Consider the following 11,831-nt stretch of genomic DNA (forward strand, 5'->3'; position numbering starts at 1 on the left):
GCCTCGGCCTCCCAAAGTGCTGGGATTACAGGCTTGAGCCACCGCGCCCGGCGCAACATTTTTATAACTGATAAGGTGCAAAATGAATGCTTTCATCTTTTAGCCTCCCTTATCTGCATATCTCTCCCACTAAGATGTGTTTCGGAGATGGGGTGAGGATCAGGGTGAAGGGGCTCAGACCTGGGGTAAAGGTTGATGATAAAAAGGCCGCCTATTTAAATTTTCAGGTTTTGGGTTTTTTAAAAACATTTTTTGAGACAGAGTTTCGCTGTCACTCAGGCTGGAGTGCAATGGCACAATCTTGGTTCACTGCAACCTTCACCTCCTGGATTCAAGCAATCCTCCTGTTTCAATCTCCCAAGTAGCTGGGATTACAGGTAGCCACCACCATGCCTGGCTAATTGTTGTATTTTTAGTAGAGACGGGGTTTCATCATGTTGGCCAGGCTGGTCTCAAACTCCTGACCGCAGGTAATTCGCCCGCCTCTGCCTCCTGAGGTGCTGGATGACAGGCTTGAGCCACAGCACCTAGCCCTGTTTAAATTTTGACACCTTCCTATTGACAAGACTGTCAAAACCCTGATATTAAAACCCTGGCCTCTAGGGGGAGATGTTCAACATATTTAACAAATATGACCCAGTTAATGGCCAGGCAAATGGAAACTGCAGAATCCTACACTCCCTCTCGCCCCAGACATCAACCGTTAAATCTTGAGGAGTTTGGTTCAGCGGTGGGAAGGTCCGAAGAGAGGGACCAAGGATTTTAAGAACCAGCTTCGTATCAGCTTTACCTCAAAATATCTTGCTTTGTACATATTCAAATAGTTATGGATAAACAAATATGACGTCTGGGATCTCCTATAAATGAATGTGGGCGAGGGGGGGAGTACGTAAGGGACGTAAATGAGGTAAGACTGGACCTAAGTTGACAGTGGATGAAGCTGGGAGGTGGGTAAGTCAGGCTTCCTCATACTTTCTCTCCAGTTTTGGGCACATCTGTGATTGTGTGTTATAAAAAGTTTCCAAAGCCAGACGTTATGATGCACACCTGTGGTAGCAGCTTCTCAGGAGGCTGAGGCCAGAGGATCACTTGTGCTGGGGAGGTCGTGGCTGCAGTGAGCTATGATCGTGCCACCGCACTCCAGGCTGGGCAACAGAGTGGGACCCCACCTCTAAAAATACGCTTGATCTTAGCCAAAAGGCGGAGAAGTGATGCCCATTTCTAAAATTAAAAAATAAAAAAGGCTGGGAGCGGTGGCTCACGCATATAATCCCAGAACTTTGGGAGGCTGAGGCAGGGCAGATCACCCGAGGTCAGGAGTCTGAGACCAGCCTGGCCAACATGGTAAAAACCCCGTCTCTACTAAAAATACAAAAATTAGCCAGGTGTGGTGGCGCATGCCTGCAATCCCAGCTACTTGGGAGGCTGAGGCAAGATAATCGCTTGAACCCGGGAGGCGGAGGTTGCAGTGAGCTGAAATCATGCCACTGCACTCCAACCTGGGCGACAGTGCAAGACTCCATCTCAAAATAAATAAGGCCAGATGTGGTGGCTACTCCGGAGACTGAGGCAGGAGAATCATTTGAATCCAGGAGGCGGAGGCTGAAGTGAGCTGAGATGGTGTTTGCACTCCAGCCTGAGCAACAGAGCGAGACTGTCTCAAAAATAAAATAAAATAAATTAAAAAGAAAATTTAAAAACAGACCAAAATAAATGAATGATAATTAATGGTCTCTCACCCCCTGAAAAACCAAAAAGTATGCAGAAGTGTTCCACTGTGAGAGCCAGTGAGTGGGGCCTGGGCCTCCTGGGAGGAAGGAAGAGGCCTGAGCCCCACCTGGCTGTCTCAGCCACAGAGACCTAAAGCCCGAGAACCTGCTTTTGGATGAGAAAAACAACATCCGCATTGCAGACTTCGGCATGGCGTCCCTGCAGGTGGGGGACAGCCTCCTGGAGACCAGCTGCGGGTGAGTGGGGGCCGGGCTTCCAAGGCCCTGGGCAGGGGCGTAGAAGCCGGCTGGAGGCTCACATCAGCTCTCTCCCTCAGGTCCCCCCATTATGCGTGTCCAGAAGTGATTAAGGTGAGTGAGGGGCGCGTGATAGGGAGAGGGGTGGCGGTGGCAGTGAGGACGATGGAGTCACAACTGGCCTTCCCTTCCAGGGGGAGAAGTATGACGGGCGCCGGGCAGACATGTGGAGCTGTGGAGTCATCCTCTTCGCCCTGCTCGTGGTAAGGCGCCCTCACCTGTCCTGCCATTTCTAGACCAATCCCACCTGCTGGGAGCATAGGACAGTACATTCCATCTTCACTGGGGGTCACCTCCCACATTTATTTATGTATTTATTTATTATTTTTAATTTTTTTATTTATTAAAATTTTTTTTTGAGACAGTGTCTCACCCTGTCACCCAGGCTGGAGTGCAGTGGCACAATCTCAGCTCACTGCAACCTCCCGGGTTCGAGCGATTCTCCTGCCTCAGCCTCCCAAGTAGCTGGGATTACAGGTGCCCACCACCACACCCAGCTAATTTTTGTATTTTTAGTAGAGACTGGGTTTCACCATGTTAAGCAGGTTGGTTTCGAGCTCCTGGCCTCAAGTGATCCAACCGCTTCAGCCTCCCAGAATGCTGGAATTACAACTGTGAGCTACCGTGCCCAGCAGCTCATTATTATTTTTATTTGTTTTTACGGTTTTGAGACAGGGTCTCGTTCTGTTGCCCAGGCTGGAGTGCAGTGGCACCATCGCAGCTCACGTCGCAGCCCCCCAGTGATCTGCCTGCCTCAGCCTCCCAAAGTGCTGGGATTATAGGCATGAGCCACCGCGCCTGGCCAGAAGCAGTGTTTTATGCCAGGCACTGTTCCAAGCATGCTGTTTCACATAATTCTCTCAGCAGTCGCAGAGGGGAAGTGACGGGCCCGTGGGCACACAGCTGATAAGCGGCAGGCCTGGGGTCAGTCCTTGGTCTCTTAACCACCAGGCTACATGACGGACAGTAGGGGCAATGAGGTCAGCTCCGAGCTGCCTTCCTGGGGCTCAGCGCTCCATGGGGAGAACAGCCAAGGTGCTCTGGAGACCAGCTAAAAACATTCGTAACTCAGCCGTTCTTCACTTGGTGGCTAAAAGCCCAGGGCCGGTCATGGTGGCTCATGCCTGTAATCCTAGAACTTTGGGAGGCTGAGGTGGGCGGATCACGAGGTCAGGAGTTCAAGACCAGACTGGCCAATATGGGGAAATCCTGTCTCTACTAAAAATATAAAAATTAGCCAGGCATGGTGGCACGCACCTGTAGTCCCAGCTACTTGGGAGGCTGAGGCAGAAGAATTACTTGAACCCGGGAGGCGGAGGTTGCAGTGAGCCGAGATCATGCCACTGCACTCTAACATGGGCAACAGAGTGAGACTCCGTCTCAAAAAATAAATCAATAAAGGCTGCATGCGGTGGCTCACGCCTGTAATCCCAGCACTCTGGGAGGCCGAGGTGGGCGGATCACCTGAGGTCGGGAATTCAAGACCAGCCTGACCAACATGAAGAAACCTCATATCTACTAAAAATACAAAATTAGGCAGGCGTGGTGGCAGGCACCTGTAATCCCAGCTGCTTAGTAGGCTTCTCTCAGCTTCCCTCAGTGTCCTTACCTGCACCATGGAAGTAAACATAGTACCTATCATTGTAAGTGTTTTATTTATTTATTTATTTATTTTTTATTTTGAGATGGAGTTTCGCTCTTCTTGTCCAAGCTGGAGTGCAGTGGCGCAATCGTGGCTCACTGCAAACTCCGCTTCCCAAGTGCAAGTGATTCTCCTGCCTCAGCCTCCAGAGTAGCTGGGATTACAGGCGCACACCACCATGCCCAGCTAATTTTTTGTATTTTTAGTAGAGATGGGATTTCACTATGTTGATCAGGCTAGTCTTGATCTCCTAACCTCAAGTGATCTGCCTGCCTGGGCCTCCCAAGGTGCTGTGATGCTGGAATTACCGGCGTGAGCCACTGCACCCAGCTGATTTCGCTGTTTAAAAATGACCAGGAAGCCAAGTGCTTCTGAAGTGCCATTTAGCATTCCTGAACGCGGGAGGCTGTGATGTCCCTTATGGAGAAAACCCCTGTGATGGGTATGCTTTGTTCAGGAATGACTTGTAGTGCAGCTGGCCGTGAGTTCAGTGTCAATGACACAGTATATGGGAAAGGCGTCTTTAAACAGAAACACGTACAAACAAGGTTATGTAATGACTGGTTGACAAAAATGTGACCAGAGGGTTGAAGGAACCTAACTATATTTCCTCCAGTAGCCGTGACTAACAATGTTCACTAGTCGAGAGTTTGCGGCGGCTTTATAGAACAGAACTCTCGAGAATAACAAGAATCAACTGTGTTCTCGTTGTTGTTGTTATAATTTATTTTTTGAGATGGAGTGTTGCTCTGCTCTGTCAACCAGGCTGGAGTGCAGTGGCGCAATCTCTGCTCACTGCAACCTCCACCTCCCAGGTTCAAGCAATTCTCCTGCCTCAGCCCCCCGAGTAGCTGGGATTATAAGTGACCACGATCATGCCTGGCTAATTTTTGTATTTTTAGTAGTGACGGGGTTTCTCCATGTTGGCCAGGCTGGTCTCAAACTCCTCATTTCAAGTGATCCTTCCCACTTCACCTCCCAAAGTGCTGGGATTACAGGTGTGAGTCATCGTGAGCAGCCTGTTGTAATGTTTAATCCATTGCATACCCTTCCTGGGAGGATCATTATGTCCATTTAACAGAGAAAAGGAAACTGAGGTTCCATGCTAGAGCATCAGGCAACCAGAAGTCAAGCCCAGGGTTCTATACTCCAGGATCAGCATTCAGAGGTGCTTCTCTGCATCTCCCTATTCTCCATCCGCAGGCCTCAGATACCAGGGGCCACCAGGAGCTTGCCACACCCAGAAAAGCCCTCAAAGGCTCACAGCGTCACCTCCCATGAGTCTCTCCAATGCCAACTCCTCCATGGTTGGTCACCTTACCTCCCCCTCCAACCTTTGCCCTGCTGATTGGAAGCATTCCCTCGGTCTCATATGCTATGTTCATTTGTTTGTTACCTATCCCCTCTGGAATGCAACTTCTCTGCTCATTCCACCTCTGCTTATTAATTGAGCATCAAGTGTGTGTCAGGCAGTGTCCTAGGCCAAGCTCCAGGCAGGCGGGGATGTGATTTTGTTCCCTGCCTCATTGCTAGTGGCTACATCAGAATGCAGGATGCAGTACGGGTGTGATCAATGGTTGAATGCATCACGTAGCCAGTGTGTAACAGCCCCGACTGTGGACCCAGCACTGTAATGTATTAGGTCAGGTCATTCTGATGCAGTCTGTGAGGTGGGTGCTCTGATGACCCATTGCCAAGCAGTGACTTGCCTGAGGTCATGCTGGTATAAACTCCACAATAAGGGTTCAAAGCAAAGAAGGGGGCCGGGCGCACTGGCTCATGCCTGTAATCCCAGCACCTGGGAGGCCAAGGCAGGTGGATAATTTGAGGCTGGGCGTTCAAGACCAGCCTGGCCAACATGGCGAAACCCGGTCTCTGATAAAAATACAAAAATTAGGCCAGGTGCAGTGGCTCATGCTTGTAATCCCAGCACTTTGGGAGACCAAGGTGGGCAGATCACGAGGTCAGGAGTTTGAGACCACCCTGGCCAACATGGTAAAACCCGGTCTCTACTACAAATACAAAAATTAGTCAGGTGTGGTGGTGCGTGCCTGTAATCCCAGCTACTTGGGAGGCTGAGGTAGGAGAATCACTTGAACCTGGGAGGCAGAGGTTGCAGTGAGCCAAGATTGCCCCATTGCACTCCAGCCTGGGCAACAAAAGTGCAACTCTATTTCAAAAAAGAAAGAAAAGTGTCAGCAGGGCCCTGCTTCCTCTGGAGGTTCTAGGGAAGGATGCCTAGGAAGGATGTTCTAGGTCCTTGCCTCTTCTAGCGTCTGGTGTCCTTGGTGCTCCTTCAGTTGCAGCTGCATCACTCCCATCTCTGCTTCTATAAAAATACAAAATTGAGGGGCCGGGAGAGAACAGTCCATCATCACATGACTGTTCTCTCTGTGTCTCTGCGCCCTCCTCTCCTCTTATAAGGACACCAGTCATTGATTTAGGGCTCAGCTGCATTCAGGTCTCTGCTCCCGTTGTACCTCCTGGGATAAGCCTCGCTCAGTTGCTGTCATTGTATAGCTATTTGTTTGGAGCTGTGCAAAGGGAGAGGCCTGTTTTGTTCACTGCTGGATCCCTGACCCGTAACGGATGCTCACCTTTTGTTGAATGAGTGACAACCCTTGGAAAACTGCAGTAGGGGGAAAGCTGTCTAAAAGACACAACCTCCACCCTGCAATTCTAGCCTCCTAAGCGGAGCTCCAGGCTGCTACTTGCTAGGGGCCTTGGGCAAATTGCTGAGCCTCTCTGTGCCTCAGTTTCCCTGCCGGTAAGGTGGAGATCACCGTAGTTCCCCACCTTCAGTGCTCGTGGTGAGGGTGAAATGTGCTAATGAGGGGTCCTTGTTATCTCGTGCCCAGGGGGCTCTGCCCTTTGATGACGACAACCTCCGCCAGCTGCTGGAGAAGGTGAAACGGGGCGTCTTCCACATGCCCCACTTCATTCCTCCAGACTGCCAGAGCCTCCTGAGGGGCATGATCGAAGTGGAACCCGAAAAAAGGCTCAGTGTGAGTTGGGGGGACCGGCGGAGGGGAGAACAGTAGGCGATGAAGACAGAAGCCCCACAAAAGTCATGGGGATGGGTTTTCAGAACCTACCCGTCATTCCTAGGGGTGACTGGGGTCTCCAGCTGAGCCTCAACCCAAGGTCCAACAAAGCTGCCGCTCCAAACTGGGGAGGGGTCCACGCAAGAATGAAGCGGGCGCCCCAGCGGGAGGGCGCATGCGTATGGAAACTAACAGGATGCCACTGCGCATGCGGCAAAGGACTGCGGCGGGTCCTGGATGCGGAGGGCGATGCACTCAGTCGCCACTAGAGGGCGACGTGATAGGTCATCCTGCCGCTGGTGGGGTGGGCGGAGAGATGATCAGGGACCCCAAAACCACCAACTTTCATTGCGCACCTGCATATGCATACAACCTCACTTCTGCTTCTCTACGACTCACCACCCTCACAGCTGGAGCAAATTCAGAAACATCCTTGGTACCTGTGAGTATGGGGTAACTGGACTCTTGGGTCCCTGGCGGAAGCAGGGGTGGGGACCAGAGCAGTAGAGGCAGCTGGGGGAGTGGGATGCCAGGGTTACTGAGTGGCAAGGGGCTAGGGACTCGGACTTATGGGTCCTGGGGGAAGAGTACATAGCTGGAGAAGGAGTCTAGGGGTCAGAGAGAGGAGGGGCTAAGTTAGGAGTCCAGATCTCCGGGAAGAAGGGGCTGGGGGCCAGACTTCTGGGTCTGAAGAAGGAGGGGGTGGGGGCCTGCATCCCTGGGTCTGAGTGAGGAGGGGCTGAGGGTCTGGACTCTTTCAGATGGGAGGCAGTGTCTGGGGGTCTGGATTCCTGGGTATGAGAGAGAAGGGCTGGGGCCTGGACTCAGATTTCTAAGCCTGAAGGCTGTTGTCCAGGACCCTTGAGTCTAAGATAAAGAATGCTGAATCTTGGAAGCCTGGTTCCCAGTGATGTTTCTCCACTTCCCCAGAGGCGGCAAACACGAGCCAGACCCGTGCCTGGAGCCAGCTCCAGGCCGCCGGGTAGCCATGCGGAGCCTGCCATCCAATGGAGAGCTGGACCCCGACGTCCTAGAGAGCATGGCGTCACTGGGCTGCTTCAGGGACCGCGAGAGGCTGCATCGCGAGCTGCGCAGTGAGGAGTAAGACCCCAAGACCCCTGCACCCATGTACCCACGTGGGGCGAGCTGCGCCGGCTCCCTGCAGAGCTCTGGGCGTGGCACCTTGGCCTCTCTACGGGGCGTGGTTTGAAGCTCCCGCCTGGGAGTGATGGAACCCGCGGGGAAAACGGCCCAGAAACGCGCAACACGGCTGAGATGTACCCTAAAGCAGGAAACTGACCATACTGATACCTAGAAAAGTGGAATCATGAGCTGAAATACTGGGAACGGAGGAGACCTCCTCTGGGCACTGATTTCTGACCTCAGCCCTCTTTTACCTCCTTCTACCTTTCCCACCTTCTGTCTTAGGGAGAACCAAGAAAAGATGATATATTACCTGCTTTTGGATCGAAAGGAGCGGTATCCCAGCTGTGAAGACCAGGACCTGCCTCCCCGGAATGATGTTGGTGAGAAGAAAGCAGGGCTGGGGGTCCAGTCACCTGGTATCAAGAAGGAAAGAGGCTGGGCGCCCAGACCCCAGATTCCCAAGGAAAGAAGGGGCTGCAGGCTCCGAGCCTCCAGGTTTAGAGTGCTTGACTTACTCTTTGACATTTATGGAAACCCCTCTCCACCTAGGGCTGTTTCCCCGTCTGTGCAGTTTCCAAGGCAGTTGTAAGTGTGCACAGCTGGGTGAAACCATTTCTTGATTGGGCTGAAACTGTCCTCCCTCAGACCCACCCCGAAAGCGTGTGGATTCCCCCATGCTGAGCCGTCACGGGAAGCGGCGTCCAGAGCGGAAGTCCATGGAAGTCCTGAGCATCACGGATGCTGGGGGTGGTGGCTCCCCTGTACCCACCCGACGGGCCTTGGAGATGGCCCAGCACAGCCAGAGGTGGGAGCCCCTGTCCCTCCAGGAGGATCCCCAGTCCCTGGGTCTAGGAGTTCAAGAATCTAGCCCCAGCTCTACTTCAAATGTGCTGTGCCCTTGGGACAATTCACCTCCCCTCTCTGGGCCTCATTTCCTCACCTGGAAAGACTGTAGAAGTGAGGAAACATCTGTGGGTTCTGAAATCCTCCCATCTGATTTTTTTTTTTTTTTAATCTATCCTGGAAACAGATCCCGTAGCGTCAGTGGAGCCTCCACGGGTCTGTCCTCCAGCCCTCTAAGCAGCCCAAGGGTAAGGCAGGGTCCCCAGTGGGATTTAAGAAGGGGAAAGGGGTGGAGACATGGAGCAAAGATTGAGTAGCAGAAACAATTCCTATGCAATCTTGAGACTTGCTTCCTTGTCCCTGGAAGGCCAAAGACCCAAGGCCTCCAAAGTATTTTGGTCCATTGGCCATTTCTACCTCCTTAGGATTGCATGCCTGAAGGGTTCATTTACTGATTTTACAAAGGTTAGTTGAGTGCCTGCTGTGTACTAGCCTCTGCACAGGCTGGGTTTTCAGCCAAGAACGTGATAGAAAGTCTTTGCCATCCTTCATTGGGGCCTGGGAAGGATAATTGGACTACAAGTTCCAGTGTGCACCGGGCCAGCCTCCGTGTGTGTGCGCGAGTGGGGCTCCTAGGGCCTCCTGGGAGTTGTAGTCCGCTCGCTCATCTAGGTCTCCACTTCTCTGCAGAGTCCGGTCTTTTCTTTCTCACCGGAGCCCGGGGCTGGAGATGAGGCCAGAGGTGGGGGCTCCCCGACTTCCAAAACGCAGACGCTGCCTTCTCGGGGCCCCAGGGGTGGGGGTGCCGGGGAGCAGCCCCCGCCCCCCAGCGCCCGCTCCACACCCCTGCCCGGTCCTCCAGGCTCCCCGCGCTCCTCCGGCGGGACCCCCTTGCACTCACCTCTGCACACGCCCCGGGCCAGTCCCACCGGGACCCCGGGGACAACACCACCCCCCAGCCCCGGCGGTGGCGTCGGGGGAGCCGCCTGGAGGAGTCGTCTCAACTCCATCCGAAACAGCTTCTTGGGCTCCCCTCGCTTTCACCGGCGCAAGATGCAGGGTATGGGGGCACGAACTGCTGAGTCGTAATGTGGAGAGAGGGCTAGGGACCGAAAATCTGGTCCCAGGGATGTCCCTCTGGCGTGTCTAGAGAGAGAGGAACTGGGGACCTGGATTCCCCGGTTCTAGAGAAGAGAGGGTTTGTAGCAGACGTGCCCCTGTTGGGGAGAGAGGTGGGGCCTCTAGCTCTGGAGTAGGACACTGAAAGGCACGCCCCCCGGGGCTCTGGATCACCTCCCATTGGCCTGTGGTTTGTGAGCCCCGCCCAGGGGGCATGGCTTGGCCGAGGCTGCACCCAGGCTCTGGACCCCCTGGGAGGAGGCCAGTGTAGACCTATGTGCTGGCAACTGCGACGATGGACAGGTATTGACCACGTTCTCTGCCTCCCCCCTACCAGTCCCTACCGCTGAGGAGATGTCCAGCTTGACGCCAGAGTCCTCCCCAGAGTAAGTCTAACGGGAGGGAAAAGTGGGGATGGAGAGGGTACCCTTGGCGCCTTCCTAACCCTCTCCAACCATCCCTCCCACTTAGGCTGGCAAAACGCTCCTGGTTCGGGAACTTCATCTCCCTGGACAAAGAAGAACAAATATTCCTCGTGCTAAAGGACAAACCTCTTAGCAGCATCAAAGCAGACATTGTCCATGCCTTTCTGTCGGTGAGGGGCCTGGGTCCCTGTTGATCACGGCCGCCACAAAACTGCAAGTCCCGGCAGCTTCTGGGACTAACCACTTTAGCACAGGCCTGGCTTCCTCCTGGGTCTCACGGGCTTTCGTTTTATGGCCAGAGTTGGGTAGAGGTCAGTGGGCAGGAAAGATTTATTGTGGCCAGAGGCCTGGAAGTGGTGAGATAGGATCCTGAATTGCCACTTCCCAGGTAATAGTGTCCCTGAGGATGGGTGAGTTCCCATTCCCCTACTGCAAGGTTTTAAATTAGCAGAAGAAACTTCCCAGGCAATTTTAAGGCTGCCCCATTGCTGGTCTGTGGTTTTTTGCTTGGGGACCGATGGGACTTAGACTTTCTGTAACAGATATGGCTATGAGTGGCATTTGTAAAAGGAGGAAGCAGTGTTTCACGTGGTCTTGGAGGCTGAGGCTGTCACCCAGACATCAGAGCCACGTTTCGATTTAGTTGTCTGACCATTCCTCCATTAATCGCTGATAGGACAGAGAAAGCTACAAGTCCTTGCAGGCAAAGGGGTCTCCCAGTGTGTTTTCTGCCCGTCTTTCCCTCCAGTGGCTCATGGGACTTGTAGTTCCTCAGCCAGACCTGGTTGTGGGGCTGGGTATCCATTCCCAGGGCTCACCTCTTCCTGTGTTCTCACCTCGCTCAGATCCCCAGCCTGAGTCACAGTGTGCTGTCACAGACCAGCTTCAGGGCCGAGTACAAGGCCAGTGGCGGCCCCTCCGTCTTCCAGAAGCCTGTCCGCTTCCAGGTGGACATCAGCTCCTCCGAGGGGCCAGAGCCCTCCCCGAGACGGGACGGCAGTGGAGGTGGCGGCATCTACTCCGTCACCTTCACTCTTATCTCCGGTGAGTCTCTTGGCTAGACTGCCCTCCGCCCAGTGCTGGGACTGTTTACGACAGCTGAGATAGCGTAGGGGCCCAGGAGGGGAGCAGCAGGAGGAGGAAATGGTGTTCAGCTGGTGCTGACTCCCTGCGATCCTCCTCCCCACACAGAACCCCCACAACCCATCCTCTATTTCCCCATTCTCTCTTCAGTATTTCCCCAGGCATTTACGGTGAAAATAATGAATGCATTATCTCCTTGAAGCTTCCAAGCAGCCTCTGAGGTGTTACTAATCACCCATTTTACAGAGGAGAAAACTGAGTCATAGGGAGGTCAGTGGACTTGGCCAGAGTCACAGAATACACTGTGGCTGAGGGCAGCACCACCCAGGCCTCTCAACCTCAGAGGAGAGAACCCAACTCTTCCTATTACTTTAAGATGGTAGATCCAGGGCCGGGCGCGGTGGCTCAAGCCTGTAATCCCAGCACTTTGGGAGGCCGAGGCAGGTGGATCACGAGGTCAAGAGATCGAGACCATCCTGGTCAACATGGTGAAACCCCGTCT

General features: G+C 53.5%; 1 protein-coding gene across 5 annotated transcripts in view; it reads left to right on the forward strand.

Moving 5' to 3' along the window:
* Positions 1 to 11,831, forward strand: part of BRSK1 (BR serine/threonine kinase 1) — a 25,704-nt gene that overhangs the window by 8,150 nt on the left and 5,723 nt on the right. For 4 of the 5 annotated variants that reach the window (XM_017546552.2, XM_037744995.1, XM_037744993.1 and 1 more), the window contains 13 exons: positions 1,851 to 1,967; positions 2,048 to 2,081; positions 2,162 to 2,230; positions 6,528 to 6,674; positions 7,124 to 7,155; positions 7,644 to 7,814; positions 8,142 to 8,239; positions 8,505 to 8,664; positions 8,890 to 8,950; positions 9,393 to 9,762; positions 10,159 to 10,207; positions 10,293 to 10,416; positions 11,092 to 11,290. In XM_017546552.2, coding sequence (XP_017402041.1) covers positions 1,851 to 1,967; positions 2,048 to 2,081; positions 2,162 to 2,230; positions 6,528 to 6,674; positions 7,124 to 7,155; positions 7,644 to 7,814; positions 8,142 to 8,239; positions 8,505 to 8,664; positions 8,890 to 8,950; positions 9,393 to 9,762; positions 10,159 to 10,207; positions 10,293 to 10,416; positions 11,092 to 11,290 — 1,631 coding nt within the window. The remainder of the gene's footprint in view (positions 1 to 1,850; positions 1,968 to 2,047; positions 2,082 to 2,161; positions 2,231 to 6,527; positions 6,675 to 7,123; positions 7,156 to 7,643; positions 7,815 to 8,141; positions 8,240 to 8,504; positions 8,665 to 8,889; positions 8,951 to 9,392; positions 9,763 to 10,158; positions 10,208 to 10,292; positions 10,417 to 11,091; positions 11,291 to 11,831) is intronic. The other variant, XM_037744994.1, reaches the window with a different exon arrangement.

Source organism: Cebus imitator, unplaced genomic scaffold (genome assembly GCF_001604975.1).
Source record: "Cebus imitator isolate Cc_AM_T3 unplaced genomic scaffold, Cebus_imitator-1.0 Scaffold190, whole genome shotgun sequence".
Lineage (NCBI taxonomy): Eukaryota > Metazoa > Chordata > Mammalia > Primates > Cebidae > Cebus > Cebus imitator.